Source organism: Rhinoderma darwinii, unplaced genomic scaffold (genome assembly GCF_050947455.1).
Source record: "Rhinoderma darwinii isolate aRhiDar2 unplaced genomic scaffold, aRhiDar2.hap1 Scaffold_3429, whole genome shotgun sequence".
NCBI classification, from domain to species: Eukaryota; Metazoa; Chordata; class Amphibia; order Anura; family Rhinodermatidae; genus Rhinoderma; species Rhinoderma darwinii.
Window position 1 is genome coordinate 48,175 of NW_027463437.1, and position 25,208 is coordinate 73,382.

Consider the following 25,208-nt stretch of genomic DNA (forward strand, 5'->3'; position numbering starts at 1 on the left):
GCACTGGAATTCTGCACAAAACTTGAAATTCTCTGATCCACTGAACTTCTGAGCTCATGTACAGACAATGCTCACAGATTAGGATATTTATGCAAAACTTATTTGGATTTTGTTCAAAGTGCAGAGAATGATGTGAACCGTCAGGATTGTCATACCAGCTTCTCCTACTCGCAGGATCTCACAGAGGATCAGGGTGAGGTGAATGCTGCTTCGGGCAAACGGACAGACGTGTTTGTCTTCACGACTGCTGTTTTCAAGCACAAACTAGAAAATGGAATAAAATGATAATTTGCAGCAGCTCATATCAGAGAGTGGCCGCTGAGCATAATCACTCACCCGACTGTAGGCACTGGGCCAACGTGTTGAGAAATACACCATGTTGTCAAGGGCCAAGAGTCCAGGAGGAGTGAGACCCAGGTCCTGCCATGGGCTGCCGCTATTCTGAGCAAGAGATTTAGCACATTTTCAGACACATCGTTCAAATCCCACCCATGGGTCCTTTATCGTCAGAATTCAACACTTCCCATAAATTACTCGTCACTTCCTTACCATGTGGATATATTTTAGTCGCCTAAACCTCCAAGTATTCCCTACAAAGGTGAGGCGAGAGTTAGGGAAGACTTTATACCACTCTGCATAGAACTGTATTAGACTGCGGTCACTTTATCCTGATACCTCCATGTACTGAGGCTGAAATGTTCACTTTCACCTTATTGTCTCTTATATTCCCTTAATATAAAAAGCGACTTTTCAAATCCCACCCATGACGATATGACAGCGGTCTATAGTGATTGGCTCGTGCTTATCGTTTCTGGCATCTTTACAAAGAGAAAATCAATCAATCTGTGGAATGAGGATGATGATGATGAAATAGGAATTGAAGCATTAACTAAAAGGTGCAGAGAATATTCACCTGAAATAAAAGAACACTTAAAACCCTTCTATTCATGGTCCTCTCCTACCCCCAAAAATTCCACATATCTGTCATGCTGCACAACATATAACGTTAAGGTTCGTCTGAGGATCCTGATGATCCAATGTCTATGGGGCAAAGCAAAGTTTATGCTAAGGCTGCTGTCCGTGGTAACAATCATTATCAGGATGGGTTTTCCTGTCCGATCCTTCGTTTCCCCAGAGGTGTCTACAAAGTACTTTAAAACGCTACAGAAAGTAGATTAAGGTGGAAATTCCGTACAACCGTACAGCTACAATAACCATGTCCATGACAGAACATCAAATATATGAGAAGTGCAAAGCAAAGAACAAAAATCATAAGAGAAATAAAATGGAAGTTCTTCAGTCCCAGATTGGATGAGACCTCAAGAGTCACTGGTGCTGTTTACTCCAAGGCTACGTACACCTTTGAAATACTTATTTTTTAATAAAACTTTATATCAGTAAGTTTGGTGCAACTTTCAAAATACTTTTTAATAAAAGTAGTTACTTTGAGACACAGCTGCTTTGTATCTGTATATAGAGCAGCCTTATCTAGCGCTGAATCCTGTACCCGTCAGATCAGCGGGACTGACGGGTTCAGTGTCAGCGGGTCCTGCACGTCTGCCCCACGGGAACATCTGTTATCCATCACATCTAAGTTATGAACTGTCAGAGACCTGTTATTCCTATAAATAGTCCATCTGAAATGAGAGGGGAACAGCCACTGGCTCCCAAATAGACATGATATAAACCAAAATCGAACAAAAGGCGCATATAGACTAGAATATATATATATTGTATCAAAAAGATGTTTATTAATTTAAGCAACAACAGAGATAAAAACAAATATATAATGTATTACAAAAATAAAAAAATATCAAACACCAAATATACAACGCCTCATTGGTTTCCATGGAGTGAGATATGATATTATTTTGCTGCATTAGGTAAGAGCAGCGTGGCAGGGAATAGACGTCTACACCGCGTTCCAAATTATTCTGCACATTGGATTTAAGTGTCATAAACATTTAATTATTCGTTTTTCAATGAAACTCATGGCTGGTCTTGTGTCTTCGGGCTCTTTGGATCATTGTAATCAGTCTCAGACACCTGTGATAATTAGTTTGCCAGGTGTGCCCAATCAAAGGAAAACTACTTAAAGAGGCTCTGTCACCAGATTCTCAAACCCCTATCTCGTACTGCATGTGATCGGCGCTGCAATGTAGAGAAGAGTAACGTTTTGTTTTTTTTCAAAAACGAGTATTTTTTGCCAAGTTATGAGCATTTTTATATTTATGCAAATGAGCCTTTCTTAAGTACAACTGGGCGTGTTTAAAGTTATGTACAAGTGGGCGTGTATTGAGTGTAACATCTGGGCGTGTATTGTGTGTACATCTGGGCGTGTATTGTGTGTGTTACATCTGGGCGTGTATTGTGTGTGTTACATCTGGGCGTGTATTGTGTGTGTTACATCTGGGCGTGTATTGTGTGTGTACATCTGGGTGTGTATTGTGTGTACATCTGGGCGTGTCTTGTGTGTGTACATCTGGGCGTGTATTGTGTGTGTACATCTGGGCGTGTCTTGTGTGTGTACATCTGGGCGTGTCTTGTGTGTGTAACATCTGGGTGTGTCTTGTGTTCGTTACATCTGGGCGTGTCTTGTGTTCGGTACATCTGGGCGTGTATTGTGTGTGTACATCTGGGCGTTTTTACTTGTTTTACTAGCTGGGCATTGTGAATGGAAGTGTATGATGCTGACGAATCAGTGACCAATCAGTGACGAATCAGCATCATCCACTTCTCTTCGTTACCACCCAGCTTCTGGCAGTGCACAGACACACAGCGTGTTCTCCAGAGATCACGCTGTGACGTCACTTCCTGCCCCAGGTCCTGCATCGTGTCGGACGAGCGAGGACACATCGGCACCAGGCGACAGAGGCTACATCGACTTACCTGCAAACGCCGATGCTGCTGCAGAATCAACTGTAGCCTCTGTCGCCTGGTGCTGATGTGTCCTCGCTCGTCCGACACGATGCAGGTCCTGGGGCAGGAAGTGACGTCACATTGTGATCTCTGGAGAACACGCTGTGTCTGCACTGCCAGAAGCTGGGTGGTAACGAACAGAAGTGGATGATGTTGATTCGTCACTGATTGGTCACTGATTCGTCAGCATCATACACTTCTATTCACAACGCCCAGCTAGTAAAACAAGTAAAAACGCCCAGATGTACACACACAATACACGCCCAGATGTAACACACAATACACGCCCAGATGTAACACACACAATACACGCCCAGATGTTACACACACAATACACGCCCAGATGTTACACACACAAGACACGCCCAGATGTAACACACACAATACACACCCAGATGTAACACACATAATACACGCACAGATGTAACACACACAATACACGCCCAGATGTTACACACACAATACACGCCCAGATGTAACACACACAATACACGCCCAGATGTAACGAACACAAGACACGCCCAGATGTAACACACACAATACACGCCCAGATGTAACACACATAATACACGCACAGATGTAACACACACAATACACGCCCAGATGTTACACACACAATACACGCCCAGATGTAACGAACACAAGACACGCCCAGTTGTACTTAAGAAAGGCTCATTTGCATAAATATAAAAATACTCATAACTTGGCCAAAAATGCTCGTTTTTGAAAAAAACAAAACGTTACTGTTATCTACATTGCAGCGCCGATCACAGGCAATACGAGATAGGGGTTTGAAAATCTGGTGACAGCCTCTTTAAGAAGGACGTTCCCCATTATTAAGCAGCCATAGGTTTCAAGCAATATGGGAAAGAAAAAGGATCTCTCTGCTGCCGAAAAGCGTGAAATAGTGCAATACCTTGGGCAAGGTATGAAAACATTGGATATTTCAAGAAAACTTAAGCGTGATCATCGTACTGTGAAAAGATTTGTGGCTGATTCAGAGCACAGACGGGTTCGTTCAGATAAAGGCATAATGAGGAAGGTTTCTGACAGACAAATGAATAGGATTAGGAGAGCAGCTGCTAAAATGCCATTGCAAAGCAGCAAACGGGTATTTGAAGCCGCTGGTGCCTCTGGAGTCCCGCAAACCTCAAGGTGTAGGATCCTCCAGAGGTTTGCAAGTGTGCATAAAGCTATTATTCGGCCACCCCTAAACAATGCTCACAAGCAGAAACGGTTGCAATGGGTTCAGAAATACATGAAGACTCATTTTCAAACCGTGTTGTTTACTGATGAGTGCCGTGCAACCCTGGATGGTCCAGATGGATGGAGTAGTGGATGGTTGGTGAATGGCCACCATGTCCCAACAAGGCTACGACGTCAGCAAGGAGGTGGCGGAGTCATGTTTTGGGCTGGAATCATGGGGAGAGAGCTGGTAGGTCCCTTTAGGGTCCCTGACGGTGTGAAAATGACCTCTGCAAAGTACGTAGAGTTTATGACTGACCACTTTCTTCCGTGGTACAAAAAGAAGAACCGTGCCTTCCGTAGCAAAATTATCTTCATGCATGACAATGCACCATCTCATGCCGAAAAGAATACCTCTGTGTCATTGGCTGCTATGGGCATAAAAGGAGAGAAACTCATGGTGTGGCCCCCATGTTCCCCTGACCTCAACCCTATTGAGAACCTTTGGAGCATCCTCAAGCAAAATATCTATGAGGGTGGGAGGCCGTTCACATCAAAACAGAAGCTCTGGGAGGCGATTCTGACATCCTGCAAAGATATTCAAGCAGAAACTGTCCAAATACTCACAAATTCAATGGATGAAGAATTGTGCAGGTGATATCAGAGAAGGGTCCTGTGTAACATGTAACTTGTCCTGTGCAGGTGATATCAGAGAAGGGTCCTGTGTAACATGTAACTTGTGCTGTGCAGGTGATATCAGAGGAGGGTCCTGTATAACATGTAACTTGTCCTGTGCAGGTGATATCAGAGAAGGGTCCTGTGTAACATGTAACTTGTGCTGTGCAGGTGATATCAGAGAAGGGTCCTGTGTAACATGTAACTTGTGCTGTGCAGGTGATATCAGAGAAGGGTCCTGTGTAACATGTAACTTGTCCTGTGCAGGTGATATCAGAGAAGGGTCCTGTGTAACATGTAACTTGTGCTGTGCAGGTGATATCAGAGGAGGGTCCTGTGTAACATGTAACTTGTGCTGTGCAGGTGATATCAGAGAAGGGTCCTGTGTAACATGTAACTTGTCCTGTGCAGGTGATATCAGAGAAGGGTCCTGTGTAACATGTAACTTGTCCTGTGCAGGTGATATCAGAGGAGGGTCCTGTGTAACATGTAACTTGTGCTGTGCAGGTGATATCAGAGAAGGGTCCTGTGTAACATGTAACTTGTGCAGTGCAGGTGATATCAGAGGAGGGTCCTGTGTAACATGTAACTTGTCCTGTGCAGGTGATATCAGAGAAGGGTCCTGTGTAACATGTAACTTGTCCTGTGCAGGTGATATCAGAGAAGGGTCCTGTGTAACATGTAACTTGTCCTGTGCAGGTGATATCAGAGAAGGGTCCTGTGTAACATGTAACTTGTCCTGTGCAGGTGATATCAGAGGAGGGTCCTGTGTAACATGTAACTTGTGCTGTGCAGGTGATATCAGAGAAGGGTCCTGTGTAACATGTAACTTGTGCTGTGCAGGTGATATCAGAGAAGGGTCCTGTGTAACATGTAACTTGTCCTGTGCAGGTGATATCAGAGAAGGGTCCTATGTAACTTGTGCTGTGCAGGTGATATCAGAGAAGGGTCCTGTGTAACATGTAACTTGGCCTGTGCAGGTGATATCAGAGGAGGGTCCTGTGTAACATGTAACTTGTCCTGTGCAGGTGATATCAGAGAAGGGTCCGGTGTAACATGTAACTTGTCCTGTGCAGGTGATATCAGAGGAGGGTCCTGTGTAACATGTAACTTGTGCTGTGCAGGTGATATCAGAGAAGGGTCCTGTGTAACATGTAACTTGTGCTGTGCAGGTGATATCAGAGAAGGGTCCTGTGTAACATGTAACTTGTGCTGTGCAGGTGATATCAGAGAAGGGTCCTGTGTAACATGTAACTTGTCCTGTGCAGGTGATATCAGAGAAGGGTCCTGTGTAACATGTAACTTGTGCTGTGCAGGTGATATCAGAGAAGGGTCCTGTGTAACATGTAACTTGTGCTGTGCAGGTGATATCAGAGGAGGGTCCTGTGTAACATGTAACTTGTGCTGTGCAGGTGATATCAGAGAAGGGTCCTGTGTAACATGTAACTTGTCCTGTGCAGGTGATATCAGAGAAGGGTCCTGTGTAACATGTAACTTGTGCTGTGCAGGTGATATCAGAGGAGGGTCCTGTGTAACATGTAACTTGTGCTGTGCAGGTGATATCAGAGAAGGGTCCTGTGTAACATGTAACTTGTCCTGTGCAGGTGATATCAGAGAAGGGTCCTGTGTAACATGTAACTTGTGCTGTGCAGGTGATATCAGAGAAGGGTCCTGTGTAACATGTAACTTGTGCTGTGCAGGTGATATCAGAGGAGGGTCCTGTGTAACATGTAACTTGTCCTGTGCAGGTGATATCAGAGAAGGGTCCTGTGTAACATGTAACTTGTACTGTGCAGGTGATATCAGAGGAGGGTCCTGTGTAACATGTAACTTGTACTGTGCAGGTGATATCAGAGAAGGGTCCTGTGTAACATGTAACTTGTGCTGTGCAGGTGATATCAGAGGAGGGTCCTGTGTAACATGTAACTTGTGCTGTGCAGGTGATATCAGAGAAGGGTCCTGTGTAACATGTAACTTGTGCTGTGCAGGTGATATCAGAGAAGGGTCCTGTGTAACATGTAACTTGTGCTGTGCAGGTGATATCAGAGAAGGGTCCTGTGTAACATGTAACTTGTCCTGTGCAGGTGATATCAGAGAAGGGTCCTGTGTAACATGTAACTTGTCCTGTGCAGGTGATATCAGAGGAGGGTCCTGTGTAACATGTAACTTGTACTGTGCAGGTGATATCAGAGGAGGGTCCTGTGTAACATGTAACTTGTCCTGTGCAGGTGATATCAGAGGAGGGTCCTGTGTAACATGTAACTTGTCCTGTGCAGGTGATATCAGAGGAGGGTCCTGTGTAACATGTAACTTGTCCTGTGCAGGTGATATCAGAGAAGGGTCCTGTGTAACATGTAACTTGTGCTGTGCAGGTGATATCAGAGAAGGGTCCTGTGTAACATGTAACTTGTCCTGTGCAGGTGATATCAGAGAAGGGTCCTGTGTAACATGTAACTTGTGCTGTGCAGGTGATATCAGAGAAGGGTCCTGTGTAACATGTAACTTGTGCTGTGCAGGTGATATCAGAGAAGGGTCCTGTGTAACATGTAACTTGTGCTGTGCAGGTGATATCAGAGAAGGGTCCTGTGTAACATGTAACTTGTCCTGTGCAGGTGATATCAGAGGAGGGTCCTGTGTAACATGTAACTTGTGCTGTGCAGGTGATATCAGAGGAGGGTCCTGTGTAACATGTAACTTGTCCTGTGCAGGTGATATCAGAGAAGGGTCCTGTGTGACATGTAACTTGTCCTGTGCAGGTGATATCAGAGGAGGGTCCTGTGTAACATGTAACTTGTGCTGTGCAGGTGATATCAGAGGAGGGTCCTGTGTAACATGTAACTTGTGCTGTGCAGGTGATATCAGAGAAGGGTCCTGTGTGACATGTAACTTGTCCTGTGCAGGTGATATCAGAGAAGGGTCCTGTGTGACATGTAACTTGTCCTGTGCAGGTGATATCAGAGAAGGGTCCTGTGTGACATGTAACTTGTCCTGTGCAGGTGATATCAGAGAAGGGTCCTGTGTAACATGTAACTTGTCCTGTGCAGGTGATATCAGAGAAGGGTCCTGTGTAACATGTAACTTGTCCTGTGCAGGTGATATCAGAGAAGGGTCCTGTGTAACATGTAACTTGTGCTGTGCAGGTGATATCAGAGAAGGGTCCTGTGTAACATGTAACTTGTCCTGTGCAGGTGATATCAGAGAAGGGTCCTGTGTAACATGTAACTTGTGCTGTGCAGGTGATATCAGAGGAGGGTCCTGTGTAACATGTAACTTGTGCTGTGCAGGTGATATCAGAGAAGGGTCCTGTGTAACATGTAACTTGTCCTGTGCAGGTGATATCAGAGGAGGGTCCTGTGTAACATGTAACTTGTGCTGTGCAGGTGATATCAGAGGAGGGTCCTGTGTAACATGTAACTTGTGCTGTGCAGGTGATATCAGAGGAGGGTCCTGTGTAACATGTGACTTGTCCTGTGCAGGTGATATCAGAGGAGGGTCCTGTGTAACATGTAACTTGTGCTGTGCAGGTGATATCAGAGGAGGGTCCTGTGTAACATGTAACTTGTGCTGTGCAGGTGATATCAGAGGAGGGTCCTGTGTAACATGTAACTTGTCCTGTGCAGGTGATATTAGAGGAGGGTCCTGTGTGACATGTAACTTGTGCTGTGCAGGTGATATCAGAGAAGGGTCCTGTGTAACATGTAACTTGTGCTGTGCAGGTGATATCAGAGGAGGGTCCTGTGTAACATGTAACTTGTGCTGTGCAGGTGATATCAGAGAAGGGTCCTGTGTAACATGTAACTTGTGCTGTGCAGGTGATATCAGAGAAGGGTCCTGTGTAACTTGTGCTGTGCAGGTGATATCAGAGAAGGGTCCTGTGTAACATGTAACTTGTGCTGTGCAGGTGATATCAGAGAAGGGTCCTGTGTAACATGTAACTTGTGCTGTGCAGGTGATATCAGAGAAGGGTCCTGTGTAACATGTAACTTGTCCTGTGCAGGTGATATCAGAGAAGGGTCCTGTGTAACATGTAACTTGTCCTGTGCAGGTGATATCAGAGGAGGGTCCTGTGTAACATGTAACTTGTCCTGTGCAGGTGATATCAGAGAAGGGTCCTGTGTAACATGTAACTTGTCCTGTGCAGGTGATATCAGAGAAGGGTCCTGTGTAACATGTAACTTGTCCTGTGCAGGTGATATCAGAGAAGGGTCCTGTGTAACATGTAACTTGTCCTGTGCAGGTGATATCAGAGAAGGGTCCTGTGTAACATGTAACTTGTGCTGTGCAGGTGATATCAGAGAAGGGTCCTGTGTAACATGTAACTTGTGCTGTGCAGGTGATATCAGGGAAGGGTCCTATGTAACTTGTGCTGTGCAGGTGATATCAGGGAAGGGTCCTGTGTAACATGTAACTTGTGCTGTGCAGGTGATATCAGGGAAGGGTCCTGTGTAACATGTAACTTGTGCTGTGCATGTGATATCAGAGAAGGGTCCTGTGTAACATGTAACTTGTGCTGTGCAGGTGATATCAGAGAAGGGTCCTGTGTAACATGTAACTTGTCCTCTGCAGGTGATATCAGGGAAGGGTCCTGTGTAACATGTAACTTGTCCTGTGCAGGTGATATCAGAGAAGGGTCCTGTGTAACATGTAACTTGTGCAGGTGATATCAGAGAAGGGTCCTGTGTAACATGTAACTTGTGCTGTGCAGGTGATATCAGAGTAGGGTCCTGTGTAACATGTAACTTGTGCTGTGCAGGTGATATCAGAGAAGGGTCCTGTGTAACATGTAACTTGTGCTGTGCGGGTGATATCAGAGGAGGGTCCTGTGTAACATGTAACTTGTGCTGTGCAGGTGATATCAGAGAAGGGTCCTGTGTAACATGTAACTTGTGCTGTGCAGGTGATATCAGAGGAGGGTCCTGTGTAACATGTGACTTGTCCTGTGCAGGTGATATCAGAGGAGGGTCCTGTGTAACATGTAACTTGTGCTGTGCAGGTGATATCAGAGGAGGGTCCTGTGTAACATGTAACTTGTGCTGTGCAGGTGATATCAGAGGAGGGTCCTGTGTAACATGTAACTTGTCCTGTGCAGGTGATATTAGAGGAGGGTCCTGTGTGACATGTAACTTGTGCTGTGCAGGTGATATCAGAGAAGGGTCCTGTGTAACATGTAACTTGTGCTGTGCAGGTGATATCAGAGGAGGGTCCTGTGTAACATGTAACTTGTGCTGTGCAGGTGATATCAGAGAAGGGTCCTGTGTAACATGTAACTTGTGCTGTGCAGGTGATATCAGAGAAGGGTCCTGTGTAACTTGTGCTGTGCAGGTGATATCAGAGAAGGGTCCTGTGTAACATGTAACTTGTGCTGTGCAGGTGATATCAGAGAAGGGTCCTGTGTAACATGTAACTTGTGCTGTGCAGGTGATATCAGAGAAGGGTCCTGTGTAACATGTAACTTGTCCTGTGCAGGTGATATCAGAGAAGGGTCCTGTGTAACATGTAACTTGTCCTGTGCAGGTGATATCAGAGGAGGGTCCTGTGTAACATGTAACTTGTCCTGTGCAGGTGATATCAGAGAAGGGTCCTGTGTAACATGTAACTTGTCCTGTGCAGGTGATATCAGAGAAGGGTCCTGTGTAACATGTAACTTGTCCTGTGCAGGTGATATCAGAGAAGGGTCCTGTGTAACATGTAACTTGTCCTGTGCAGGTGATATCAGAGAAGGGTCCTGTGTAACATGTAACTTGTGCTGTGCAGGTGATATCAGAGAAGGGTCCTGTGTAACATGTAACTTGTGCTGTGCAGGTGATATCAGGGAAGGGTCCTATGTAACTTGTGCTGTGCAGGTGATATCAGGGAAGGGTCCTGTGTAACATGTAACTTGTGCTGTGCAGGTGATATCAGGGAAGGGTCCTGTGTAACATGTAACTTGTGCTGTGCATGTGATATCAGAGAAGGGTCCTGTGTAACATGTAACTTGTGCTGTGCAGGTGATATCAGAGAAGGGTCCTGTGTAACATGTAACTTGTCCTCTGCAGGTGATATCAGGGAAGGGTCCTGTGTAACATGTAACTTGTCCTGTGCAGGTGATATCAGAGAAGGGTCCTGTGTAACATGTAACTTGTGCAGGTGATATCAGAGAAGGGTCCTGTGTAACATGTAACTTGTGCTGTGCAGGTGATATCAGAGAAGGGTCCTGTGTAACATGTAACTTGTGCTGTGCGGGTGATATCAGAGGAGGGTCCTGTGTAACATGTAACTTGTGCTGTGCAGGTGATATCAGAGAAGGGTCCTGTGTAACATGTAACTTGTGCTGTGCAGGTGATATCAGAGGAGGGTCCTGTGTAACATGTAACTTGTGCTGTGCAGGTGATATCAGAGGAGGGTCCTGTGTAACATGTAACTTGTGCTGTGCAGGTGATATCAGAGAAGGGTCCTGTGTAACATGTAACTTGTGCTGTGCAGGTGATATCAGAGGAGGGTCCTGTGTAACATGTAACTTGTGCTGTGCAGGTGATATCAGAGAAGGGTCCTGTGTAACATGTAACTTGTGCTGTGCAGGTGATATCAGAGAAGGGTCCTGTGTAACATGTAACTTGTGCTGTGCAGGTGATATCAGGGAAGGGTCCTGTGTAACATGTAACTTGGCCTGGTCAGTGTTTTTGGATTGATAGAGCTTTTGATGTCTGTAAATATGACCTCCTGATGCTGCAAATTCAACAAATGACCATTTTACTTCTCTTTACAACCTGTAAATGTTCTGATCTCTGTTGTGAATAATAATGTGAAGCAAAAAAAATCTGTTCTCATTAGGAGATTTATCAATAAATTTCTCATTATCCTCCAGCGGTTGATGCTGAAGATTATACTGACCGTCATTGCATCGACTATTTAGGAAAATCAGCCAAAAATAACATTTGCATAACAATTTTGAACGCGGTGTATACGTAAAGGTCAGTACATAGCACAATAGAGGTGCATGGAATCATCACCTTGAAAAGCCTCGGACATCAAACATGCAGATAGTGCTGAGACCTTGCCAGGAAAAGAAAAGAAACTCTTACATGAAATAACGCGCAGCGCAATAACCGGCGCCTATGCCGCCTCCACGCGCGTTTCTAGTTAGTTCTCAGGAGGCGTGAGACATGCAGGACCTGCTGACTGATCCTGTATATAGAGCCGCTGTATGTAGCGCTGAATCTTGTACCCGTTAGGTCAGTGGCACTGACAGATACAGGATTCAACACTAGATACAGCGGCTCTATATATACACGCGATACAAAGAAGCTGTATCCCAAAAAGTAACAATTATTTTTAATAAAAACTATATTGAAAGTCGCACCAATCTCACTGACTGACATTTTTATCGGCTTTCTGTCGGGTGTCTGTGATTTTACCGGAGACAATAGTGTAGCGCTATTGTCTCCGGTAATCTCGGTCGGATCTGCGACGCAGGCTCCTGATGGAGCCTACAACAGAGATGTGAACGAGGCCTAAGCCATTTTAGGGGATTGTTTTATCACACATGGACAGCTATTATATGGGGGCTGAAATGAGGGTTTTTAAGGATACGCACAGGACTGACTCACCGTGAAACCAAGTTTGCGGAATTCCTTGGCACAGAGGGAGCGACGCCGCTCTGATGTCATATGACCTCCTTCTACAACTTCGTTTGGAAAAGCCGTGAGACGTAGATTCTGGAGTTGCTGTCGCTGCTCCTAGAAATGAAAACATGAAATGCAGCTCTTGATATCATCCAGTCACCCTAAATCCAGTGGCAGGTCATCATTGGGGCGGGGGCCCGAGGCTTCCGCAAATTACGTCAAAAACCGCGGCTAGACTGCATTGTGTATGTCCTGCAAAAGGACCTGCAGACAAAATAAGGTCACGTGATGTTATCCCTGCACTTCTTGTTACTGTTGAGAGACCTGCAGGTCACATGATCGTGGAGGCAGATCCTGGTACAACAGCAACACTCCATAGAGAAGACCCTGAGCGGCTATGTAAGTAAATAAGGGGATGAATTTGTTTAGGGGTCTGTATTACTTTAGCGGTCTGTATTTTGGGAGTCTGGTCTGTGTTCGATAAACCAAATACAAATAAAAATATAATATGCAATTTTGCGGTATCAAAAAATAAGAAACATTTAACCCATTAGTGACCGCCCCACAGTGTATTTACGCCAACCACTAACGGGCTTTATTCCGATGCAATAGTTTTTTTACGGCGCTGCATCGGAATAAATAAACAGAGCAGGAGCCGTTAAATCTCCATAGTCTCAGCTGCCAGAGGTAGGGGGGGGGGCTGGGGGCGTCCCTGCTCAACCGGGTGAGATCAATATTAGTATCGATCTCACCCGTTTAACCCCTCAGATGCCATGCTAAATAGTGAGCGCTGTATCTGAGGGGTTAGGGAGGGGGGGGGAGCTCCCTCTCATCCCACTGACACCCGACGATAAGATCGCCAAGTGTCTGTGTCTCTGATGGCAGCCGGGGGCCTAATAAACCCCCCAGGTCTGCCTGTAGTGAATGCCGGCTGGGTCATGATCTAGCAGATGCCTGGATGTTATACACGGACAGGCATAATACAGAAGTATTGCAGGGTATTATAAATATGATGGGATAATGGCATAGTGAAGTCCCCTAGCGGGACTAGTAAAAAAGTCAAAAAAACTTTTAATAAAAAGAAAAAATTAAAAACCCACTTTTCCCCCTTACAAACCGTTTTATTATTCAAAGTAAAAAAGTTACACATATTTGGTATCGCCGCGTCCGTAACAACCCCGACTATAAATCTATTACATTATTTAACCCACACGGTGAACGCCGTAAAAAATAAAACAAAAAAACATGCAAAAATTGCTGTTTTCCTTGAATCCAGCCTTAAAAAAAGTGATCAAAAAGTCGCATCTACTGCAAAATGGTACCGATAAAAACTACAAGTCGTCCCGCAAAAAAAAAAGCCCTCATACAACCGCATCGGTGGAAAATAAAAAAGTTATGGCTCTTCAAATATGGAGACACAAAAACAAATAATTTTGGGGAAAAAAAAGTGATTTTACTGTGTACAAGTAGTAAAACATACAAAAACTATACAAATTTGGTATCGCTGCAATCACAACAACCCGCTGAATAAAGTTATTGTGTTATTTATACCACACGGTAAACGGCGTAAATTTAGGACGCAAAAAAGTGTGGCGAAATTGCTGTTTTTTTTCTACTCCCCCCCCCCCCCCTCCAAAAAAAGTTAATAAATCCTCTGCAACATTCAGTATCATCTTCCACGTCCGGTGTGATTCGCCACGTCTGGCGCAACCTGCTGCATCCACCTCCATCCGTACCAGAGCTGTGGCCACTGTCTGGACTATCCAGGTACCCTAGTGCGGGACTTTGTATTGCTGGGGCGCTCTGTTGTTTGGCCAGCTGCCTCCCCGATGCGGCCTAGTGGGTCCACATTCCCACAAGCCGTGACAGTATGTTAGTAGAAGTAGTCTAGATGGAGGATATAATGACAGCGTGATCAGACTCCACAGGGTTTGTTTGTAGTCTGTTACCATGGAAACATTATTAGTAAAAATGGACCTACTAGGGTTGGGGTCGTTTTGGCAACTTCTCCTTTACAGCCCAGTAACGCTGCCGTTGTGTTATTTCCCCCGGTGTTAAGGACCTTACAGAGCACCTTGGAAGCTTGAAGGAATTAACATCCCTGGGGTTTTACACGGCCCTGGTGGCTACATATGACTAATTATGACAAGGTTTTAATGCTTTCCTGATGTTCTGTACGTCATTGCATTCAGTGGGATTTTCAACGATGTGAAGAGGCTCGTATTATTATCCATGTCAATCTGCTCCATCACACAGTGTAAAAGGAACAACTCATATCAACGTATAATATCATCAACGTATAACTTACTCTCAGAATTATACTTTTTCAGTGTCCACCACCCCATGCATTTCCAATGCCACCCACGAGGTTTCAACAATTCCACTCTTTCATTTTTCCCTTATAGAACAGTTTACAAGACTTTTCAAATCTAAACCCAAAGTGGGTTTGGAAAAATGTGATCATGGTCTTACAGCATCATTGGGGTCCACGGCCATTCTCCTCCGATCTTCCAATAGGCCCAGACTGAGACATTGCAGCACATACAGGTAGTGCCGCATTTCATCCCCCAGCAGTGGCCACCCGTGGATGATGTTCTGGAACAAATAACACACACGTCGTGGTCTGGATCTCACACATCACACCCACGCCTTCCACCGCCACGAGATCTCACCTTATGGATAAACTGTCTCATACTCTTTTTCCACAGATATTCCAGCATTTCCTGGGGAAGGAGACACAATCAGCAATTTATAGCAAGAGAACTGGAACTATTTAGATCACAAACCCAACTATTGCCGTACCACTCTTTCCTGTCCCCCGACCTTCTGCAGCAAGGCCACGAGGAGCGCCATGACTTTAATCTGTGTCTCCTGGTCGGGTCTGCGGGGGAACATGAACGCGTTAGTACACAGACCCTGACCCTGCCCCCGACATTGCGGAGGGACTCCGGTATGGAGGTGAACATTGCATTACGGACAGGAAAAGAAGACACTACAAAATCCTGACACCCATTGAGGTCTTTCTGGATGGGAGATTATTTACTTCTTATCATTTAATAAAACTGCTCTTTGTAAGGTTCCGCTTTCAGGGTCCTATTCCCAGTAGTTGGACCCCCCACTCCTCAGGCTGTGTTCTCAGGGCCCCCCCAGTCCTGGGTCACATGGTGTAATAATGCGGAGAATCCCCCGTTACTCAGCACTGAGTATTACACTTATTATTTTACCATCCCCCATCAGGAGTGCGAAGATCCTTATTACATTACTGCAGGGCGAGTCTCCCTATAGGGGGTGTATAATGGCCCCGGTGATGCGTCTATAGCAGGTACCAGCCGTTATACACAAGTAGAAGTGTCCTCCAAAATGGAAATACAGATAACCGTGTTCCAAATTATTCTACACATTGGATTTAAGTGTCATAAACATTTAATTATTCGTTTTTCAATGAAACTCATGGCTGGTCTTGTGTCTTCGGGCTCTTTGGATCATTGTAATCAATCTCAGACACCTGTGATAATTAGTTTGCCAGGTGTGCCCAATCAGAGGAAAACTACTTAAGAAGGACGTTCCACATTATTAAGCAGCCACAGGTTTCCAGCAATATGGGAAAGAAAAGGGATCTCTCTGCTGCCGAAAAGCGTGAAATAGTGCAATACCTGGACAAGGCATGAAAACATTGGATATTTCAAGAAAACTTAAGCGTGATCATCGTACTGTGAAAAGTCGAGTCATGTTTTGGGCTGGAATCATGGGGAGAGAGCTGGTGGGCCCCTTTAGGGTCCCTGCCGGTGTGAAAATGACCTCTGCAAAGTACGTAGAGTTTATGACTGACCACTTTCTTCCGTGGTACAAAAAGAAGAACCGTGCCTTCCGTAGCAAAATTATCTTCATGCATGACAATGCACCATCTCATTGCTGCAAAGAATACCTCTGTGTCATTGGCTGCTATGGGCATAAAAGGAGAGAAACTCATGGTGTGGCCCCCATGTTTTTTTTTATTGAAAGAGCTTTTGATGTCTGTAAATATGACCTCCCGATGCTGCAAATTCAACAAATGACCATTTTAGTCTCTTTACAACCTGTAAGATGTTTTGATCTCTGTTGTGCATAATAATGTGAAGCAAAAAAAATCTGTTCTCATTAGGAGATTTGTTCAATAAAATTCGCATTATCCTCCAATGGCTGATGCTGAAGATTATACTGACCGTCATTGCATCGACTATTTAGGAAAATCAGCCAAAAATAACATTTGCATAATAATTTGGAACGCGGTGTATACGTACTATAGACTCTCACCTGCTGCCGGTTGGCCAGCTGCCATGCCGCCAAGGCGGTACGGCCCAGTGGGTCCACAGACCCTTCGTGACAGTAGGAGATAGAGAAGTATTAGGCTGCATTCACACTGAATTTTTTGCCGGCTGAAATTGTGCCTCAAAATTCCGTTTGGAAGTTTGAGGCAGATTTTCCTCTCCCTGCACGCCGCGGGCATAAAACTCAGCGAAATGCGCTTTTTCTGCCTCCATTGATGTCAACGGGAGGTCAGAGGCATAAACGCCCGAAGATAAGGCATGTCCCTTTCTCCCGCGAGATTGTTTTACCGCTTGCGGGAAAAAGACACCTCCGCCTCCCATTGAAATCAATGGGAGGCGTTTTCGGCTGGTTTTTGACGAGTTTTGCGGCGCGGTTTTCGCGTCAAAAAACTTGTCAAAAAACTCTGTGTGAACATAGCCTTAAACTGGTGACAGCCGCTTTAAGCTGCCAATGATATCCAGACTGGTGTTAATGCAATATTGATGTCTCCGCAAATCCCTCCCGTTCCTTATTGGGAGGATCGGGTATCTGATTAATAATATTGTTTTCTAACCCCATATCATCAAAGAACCAAATGGTTACATTTCATCAAATATGGGACAAATAGATTTGCGCTCATGTATCTGACTAAGTGAAGCAGAGATGGGGGGGGGGGGCGGCATGAGGGGATAGAAAAGTTATAAGCTGCCCAATGTAAGCCGATCGATGGATGTTTATTCGGTTTTCTTTTCCTCTTGCAGTGCACGGGGGTGGGAACGGCCCTCATTATATATTGTTGGAATTTATAAAGTATGTTAGTAAATTGTATGTTAGTCTATGGAAAAAAAAAAAAAAAAGACGAAGAAAAATGAGGGATTTGAAACCACAAAACTTACTGCTGTAGGAGTACGAGCAGACGATCCAGAGGAACCTCCTGTCCAACCATGTCCGCAAGTCTGGTGTTACTCTGGACCACACTCTCCAGGATGAGCAGAGCCAGACGAGTGATCGCCAGCAGCATCAGATTCATGTTCACAAATGTCCCAAGCTAAAGAAAGAGGGAAAAAAACAGAAAAACCCATGGATAAGACGTGTACAAATCACTGGGGGATATATATATACACATACACGTCACTGGGAGATATATATATATATATATATATATATATACACACACATACACATCACTGGGAGATATATATATATACACATACATGTCACTGGGAGATTATATATATACACATACACGTCACTGGGAGATATATATATACAGTCAAGGAAATAAGTATTTGATCCCTTGCTGATTTTGTAAGTTTGCCCGCTGTCAAAGTCATGAACAGTCTAGAATTTTTAGGCTAGGTTAATTTTACCAGTGAGAGATAGATTATATAAAAAAAAACAGAAGATCACATAGTCACAATGATATATATTTATTTGCATAAGGAGCTGAACCTTGATCAGCAGCAATTTCAGAGACTAAATCGGACTCGATAGAGGAAATGACTATACCTGGAGGCAAAATACAAACAGGATCTTCCTCCGAAGGAGGGCTGGCCATGAAGCTACGCGACAGTGCATCCGCCTTAATATTTTTAGACCCGGCCCTATAGGTAACCAAAAAATTGAATCTGGTAAAAAATAACGCCCATCGAGCTTGTCTCGGGTTTAGCCTCCGGGCAGATTCTAGGAAAACCAGATTCTTGTGGTCGGTAAGGACCGTTACCTGGTGCCTAGCCCCCTCCAGGAAGTGGCGCCACTCTTCAAATGCCCATTTAATGGCTAAAAGTTCGCGGTTGCCAATATCATAGTTACACTCCGTGGGCGAAAACTTCCTAGAAAAGTAAGCACAGGGGCGGAGATGGGTGAGGGAGCTGGTACCCTGGGACAAGACGGCCCCCACTCCCACCTCGGACGCGTCAACCTCCACAATAAATGGCTCCCTTTGGTTGGGCTGAACCAGCACGGGGGCCGAGATAAAGCACTTCTTGAGGGTCTCAAAAGCCTGGACGGCCTCAGGGGGCCAATGGAGGACATCAGCACCCTTGCGAGTGAGGTCCGTAAGAGGCTTAGCGACGACCGAGAAGTTAGCAATAAATCTCCTGTAATAGTTAGCGAACCCCAAAAAACACTGTAGCGCTTTCAGGGAGGCAGGTTGGACCCATTCAGCCACAGCCTGAACCTTGGCAGGGTCCATGCGGAATTCATGAGGAGTGAGGATTTGACCTAAAAATGGTATCTCCTGTACCCCAAATACACATTTTTCGATTTTGGCAAACAGTTTGTTTTCTCGAAGGACCTGGAGCACTTTCCTGACATGCTCTATGTGGGAGGACCAGTCCCTGGAAAACACCAATATGTCATCAAGGTACACTACAAGAAATATCCCCAGGTAATTTCTCAAAATCTCATTTATGAAGTTCTGGAAGACCGCAGGGGCATTGCACAACCCAAAGGGCATGACGAGGTATTCGAAATGGCCTTCGGGCGTGTTAAACGCAGTCTTCCACTCATCCCCCTCTTTGATGCGAATAAGGTTATACGCCCCCCGTAGATCCAATTTAGAGAACCATTGGGCCCCCTGAACCTGATTAAAGAGATCAGGAATCAAAGGAAGGGGATACTGGTTCCTTACCGTGACCTTATTCAGGCCACGGTAGTCAATGCATGGCCTAAGACCCCCATCCTTCTTCCCTACGAAGAAGAAGCCAGCACCTACCGGAGAAGAAGAGGGACGAATGTAACCCTTGGCCAGGGATTCCTGGATATACTCCCTCATGGCTTCACGTTCGGGACAAGAAAGGTTAAATATCCTACCCTTAGGAAGCTTAGCTCCTGGTACCAATTCGATAGCGCAATCGTATTCTCTATGAGGCGGTAATACTTCGGAGGCCTCTTTAGAGAAAACATCAGCGAAGTCCTAAACAAACTCGGGTAGCGTATTCACCTCCTTAGGGGGAGAAATAGAATTAACAGAAAAACATGACGTACAACATTCATTACCCCATTTGGTTAGCTCCCCAGTATTCCAGTCAAACGTAGGATTATGCAACTGCAACCAGGGAAGACCTAGAACCAAATCGTACGATAATCCCTGCATCAATAGTACAGAGCATTGCTCCAAATGCATGGAGCCAACAAGGAGTTCAAAAACAGGGGTATGCTGTGTAAAATAACCATTAGCAAGAGGAGTGGAGTCGATACCCACTACCGGGACAGGTTTAGGCAAATCAATAAGAGGCATAGCGAGAGACATAGCAAATTCCACAGACATGATATTAGTAGAGGACCCTGAATCCACGAAGGCACTGCCGGTAGCAGACCTACCACCAAAAGAGACCTGAAAGGGAAGCAATATCTTAGTACGTTTCATATTTACGGGAAATACCTGTGCGCCCAAGTGACCTCCCCGATGATCACTTAGACGCGGGAGCTCTCTGACAGCATTCTTACGCTTGGGACAGTTGTTTACTTGATGCTTGACATCCCCACAGTAGAAGCAGAGACCATTCTTCCTGCGGAATTCTCTACGTTGTTGAGGGGACACGGAGGCCCCGAGTTGCATAGGTATTTCTGAGTCTTTAGGGGAGAAACGAAGCAACGGGACTTCGGGAGGCATCATGGGGGAGTTGGAGGAAAAAACACAAACGTTCACGTTGTCGTTCCCTGAGACGTCGGTCAAGTCGTACCACTAAAGCCATAACCTGGTCTAAGGAGTCAGAAGAGGGATAACTAACTAGCAGGTCTTTCAGGGCATTAGACAGACCCAACCTAAACTGGCACCTTAAGGCAGGGTCATTCCACCGAGAAGCTACGCACCACTTCCTAAAGTCAGAGCAATACTCCTCAACAGGTCTCTTACCCTGACGTAAGGTCACCAGCTGACTCTCGGCAAAGGCAGTTCTGTCAGTCTCGTCATAAATAAGTCCGAGGGCAGAAAAGAAACAATCAACGGAGGAAAGTTCAGGGGCGCCAGGAGCCAAGGAGAAGGCCCACTCTTGGGGCCCTTCCTGGAGCCGGGACATAATTATACCCACCCGCTGGCTCTCAGAACCTGAGGAGTGAGGCTTTAAGCGAAAGTAAAGCCTACAACTCTCCCGAAAGGAGAGAAAAGCCCTCCGGTCACCTGAGAACCGGTCGGGCAACTTGAGGTGGGGTTCAAGGGGTGCGGTGAGGGGAACTACCAAGGTAGCATCAGGCTGGTTGACCCTCTGAGCCAGGGCCTGGACCTGTAGGGAGAGACCCTGCATTTGCTGAGCCAGGGTTTCACGGGGTTCCATAATGGTGTCAGGGACCAGGGTAGACTAGGTATAAGGCTTGTGAATTTGTAATGGTGGGGGGGGTAGGGAAACGGACAAGTGAGCCCTAATCTACCCGCCACTCTGTCCCTGCCTACTTGCAACGACCCGCCCTAGGCGACGGGGTACAACTGGGCGGCGGTCCCTGCGCTCAGTAAGTGCATGACAAACACGACAAACAAACAAGGGAATACAAGCAAGGGAAATGGGCAGTTGCTCGCGGAAACACCGTGAGCAACAGAGTAGTGAACGAGCCGAGTCAAGCCAGGAGAGTGCGAGGTACAAAGCGAAAAGCAGAAGAGTAGTCAGTAAGCCGTGGTCTGTATGGAGCAGGATCAAAAATAGCAGGAGCTGTAGCTGGGCCAGGAAACCTCAAGGAAAGAATTCACAAGCACAGATGGACAGGAAGAGCAGGCTTAAATAGACCGAGGGCGGGAGCTAGCTGAGTCTGGCCAGGCTGCGATAGGCTCTCCCACTCCTAAGCCTGCCAGCCTGAGTGGAGGAAGCTGGTGTCTGTCTCAGGGATGTACACTCAGGTGTTGACTGATTAATTCTGGGAGTTAACCCCGAAGCAGTGCCTGGCAGATCCTTTACAGTACCCCCCCTTTTATGAGGGGCCACCGGACCCTTTCTAAGTGGACCTGGCTTACTGGGGAAACGCAGGTGGAACCTCCTGACCAATACCCCAGCGTGAACATCCCGGGCGGGTACCCAAGTCCTCTCCTCGGGCCCGTATCCTCTCCAATGGACCAGGTACTGGAGGGAGCCTTGGACCATCTTGCTGTCCACGATCCTGGCCACCTCAAATTCCACCCCCTCAGGGGTGAGGACGGGAACAGGAGGTTTCCTCGAGGGGGCCAAGGACGGGGAGCAGCGTTTCAGGAGGGAGGCATGAAACACGTTGTGTATACGAAAAGACGGGGGTAACTCCAGCCGGAAAGAGACAGGACTGAGGACCTCAATGACCTTATACGGCCCAATAAACCGGGGAGCAAACTTTTTGGACGGAACCTTGAGACGCAAGTTCCTGGATGACAACCACACCAGATCCCCGACCACAAACAGGGGGTTAGCAGAACGTCTTCTATCGGCCTGAGCCTTCTGTATGCTCTGGGACGCCTCTAGGTTCTTCTGAACCTGGGCCCAGACTGTGCACAGATCCCGATGAACGACCTCCACCTCGGGATTGTTGGAACAACCAGGTGAAACGGAGGAGAACCGTGGATTAAACCCAAAATTACAGAAAAAGGGAGAGACCCCTGACGAGTTACTGACCCGGTTATTAAGGGAAAATTCGGCGAGGGGAATGAAAGAAACCCAATCAAATTGACAGTCAGAGACAAAACATCTTAAGTATTGTTCTAGAGACTGATTAGTTCTCTCCGTTTGGCCATTGGTTTCAGGATGGAAAGCAGAGGAGAAGGACAGATCAATCCCCAACTTATTACAGAAGGCTCTCCAAAACAATGAAACAAATTGTACCCCTCTGTCAGAAACAATATTGACGGGGACCCCATGGAGACGCAGGATGTGTTTGATAAACAAGGTAGCCAACGTCTTGGCGTTGGGTAGTTTCTTGAGGGGCACAAAGTGGCACATTTTACTGAAGCGGTCTACCACCACCCACACCACCGACTTGCCTTGGGATGGAGGCAAATCGGTGATAAAGTCCATGGAGATATGTGTCCAAGGTCTCTGGGGAATGGGCAACGAACGCAGTAAGCCCGCTGGTCTGGACCTGGGAGTCTTGGACCTGGCACAAACCTCACAGGCGGCGACGTAGGCCTTAACGTCTTTAGGCAAACCAGGCCACCAATAATTTCTGGTAATGAGGTGTTTGGTACCCAGGATGCCTGGATGGCCAGATAGTGCGGAGTCGTGATTTTCCCTAAGTACCCTTAGCCGGAATTGCAGGGGAACAAACAGCTTGTTCTCAGGAAGGTTCCCAGGAGCTGAACCTTGATCAGCAGCAATTTCAGAGACTAAATCGGACTCGATAGAGGAAATGACTATACCTGGAGGCAAAATACAAACAGGATCTTCCTCCGAAGGAGGGCTGGCCATGAAGCTACGCGACAGTGCATCCGCCTTAATATTTTTAGACCCGGCCCTATAGGTAACCAAAAAATTGAATCTGGTAAAAAATAACGCCCATCGAGCTTGTCTCGGGTTTAGCCTCCGGGCAGATTCTAGGAAAACCAGATTCTTGTGGTCGGTAAGGACCGTTACCTGGTGCCTAGCCCCCTCCAGGAAGTGGCGCCACTCTTCAAATGCCCATTTAATGGCTAAAAGTTCGCGGTTGCCAATATCATAGTTACACTCCGTGGGCGAAAACTTCCTAGAAAAGTAAGCACAGGGGCGGAGATGGGTGAGGGAGCTGGTACCCTGGGACAAGACGGCCCCCACTCCCACCTCGGACGCGTCAACCTCCACAATAAATGGCTCCCTTTGGTTGGGCTGAACCAGCACGGGGGCCGAGATAAAGCACTTCTTGAGGGTCTCAAAAGCCTGGACGGCCTCAGGGGGCCAATGGAGGACATCAGCACCCTTGCGAGTGAGGTCCGTAAGAGGCTTAGCGACGACCGAGAAGTTAGCAATAAATCTCCTGTAATAGTTAGCGAACCCCAAAAAACACTGTAGCGCTTTCAGGGAGGCAGGTTGGACCCATTCAGCCACAGCCTGAACCTTGGCAGGGTCCATGCGGAATTCATGAGGAGTGAGGATTTGACCTAAAAATGGTATCTCCTGTACCCCAAATACACATTTTTCGATTTTGGCAAACAGTTTGTTTTCTCGAAGGACCTGGAGCACTTTCCTGACATGCTCTATGTGGGAGGACCAGTCCCTGGAAAACACCAATATGTCATCAAGGTACACTACAAGAAATATCCCCAGGTAATTTCTCAAAATCTCATTTATGAAGTTCTGGAAGACCGCAGGGGCATTGCACAACCCAAAGGGCATGACGAGGTATTCGAAATGGCCTTCGGGCGTGTTAAACGCAGTCTTCCACTCATCCCCCTCTTTGATGCGAATAAGGTTATACGCCCCCCGTAGATCCAATTTAGAGAACCATTGGGCCCCCTGAACCTGATTAAAGAGATCAGGAATCAAAGGAAGGGGATACTGGTTCCTTACCGTGACCTTATTCAGGCCACGGTAGTCAATGCATGGCCTAAGACCCCCATCCTTCTTCCCTACGAAGAAGAAGCCAGCACCTACCGGAGAAGAAGAGGGACGAATGTAACCCTTGGCCAGGGATTCCTGGATATACTCCCTCATGGCTTCACGTTCGGGACAAGAAAGGTTAAATATCCTACCCTTAGGAAGCTTAGCTCCTGGTACCAATTCGATAGCGCAATCGTATTCTCTATGAGGCGGTAATACTTCGGAGGCCTCTTTAGAGAAAACATCAGCGAAGTCCTGAACAAACTCAGGTAGCGTGTTCACCTCCTTAGGGGGAGAAATAGAATTAACAGAAAAACATGACGTACAACATTCATTACCCCATTTGGTTAGCTCCCCAGTATTCCAGTCAAACGTAGGATTATGCAACTGCAACCAGGGAAGACCTAGAACCAAATCGTACGATAATCCCTGCATCAATAGTACAGAGCATTGCTCCAAATGCATGGAGCCAACAAGGAGTTCAAAAACAGGGGTATGCTGTGTAAAATAACCATTAGCAAGAGGAGTGGAGTCGATACCCACTACCGGGACAGGTTTAGGCAAATCAATAAGAGGCATAGCGAGAGACATAGCAAATTCCACAGACATGATATTAGTAGAGGACCCTGAATCCACGAAGGCACTGCCGGTAGCAGACCTACCACCAAAAGAGACCTGAAAGGGAAGCAATATCTTAGTACGTTTCATATTTACGGGAAATACCTGTGCGCCCAAGTGACCTCCCCGATGATCACTTAGACGCGGGAGCTCTCTGACAGCATTCTTACGCTTGGGACAGTTGTTTACTTGATGCTTGACATCCCCACAGTAGAAGCAGAGACCATTCTTCCTGCGGAATTCTCTACGTTGTTGAGGGGACACGGAGGCCCCGAGTTGCATAGGTATTTCTGAGTCTTTAGGGGAGAAACGAAGCAACGGGACTTCGGGAGGCATCATGGGGGAGTTGGAGGAAAAAACACATAAACGTTCACGTTGTCGTTCCCTGAGACGTCGGTCAAGTCGTACCACTAAAGCCATAACCTGGTCTAAGGAGTCAGAAGAGGGATAACTAACTAGC

At 46.3% G+C, this 25,208-nt stretch overlaps 1 protein-coding gene across 3 annotated transcripts in view; it reads right to left on the reverse strand.

The window, feature by feature from the left end:
• ELMO3 (engulfment and cell motility 3) overlaps nt 1-25,208 on the reverse strand; it is a 139,225-nt gene that overhangs the window by 17,472 nt on the left and 96,545 nt on the right. The window contains exons 1-8 of one of the 3 annotated variants that reach the window (XM_075848306.1): nt 20,053-20,125; nt 17,564-17,715; nt 15,183-15,261; nt 15,053-15,103; nt 14,853-14,975; nt 12,366-12,494; nt 337-441; nt 156-264 (exon numbers count right to left, since the gene is read on the reverse strand). In XM_075848306.1, coding sequence (XP_075704421.1) covers nt 156-264; nt 337-441; nt 12,366-12,494; nt 14,853-14,975; nt 15,053-15,103; nt 15,183-15,261; nt 17,564-17,697 — 730 coding nt within the window. In that variant the 5' untranslated portion in view covers nt 17,698-17,715; nt 20,053-20,125. Of the gene's footprint in view, nt 1-155; nt 265-336; nt 442-549; nt 724-12,365; nt 12,495-14,852; nt 14,976-15,052; nt 15,104-15,182; nt 15,262-17,563; nt 17,716-20,052; nt 20,126-25,208 lie in introns of those variants that run through there. The other 2 variants (XM_075848305.1, XM_075848307.1) reach the window with 2 other exon arrangements.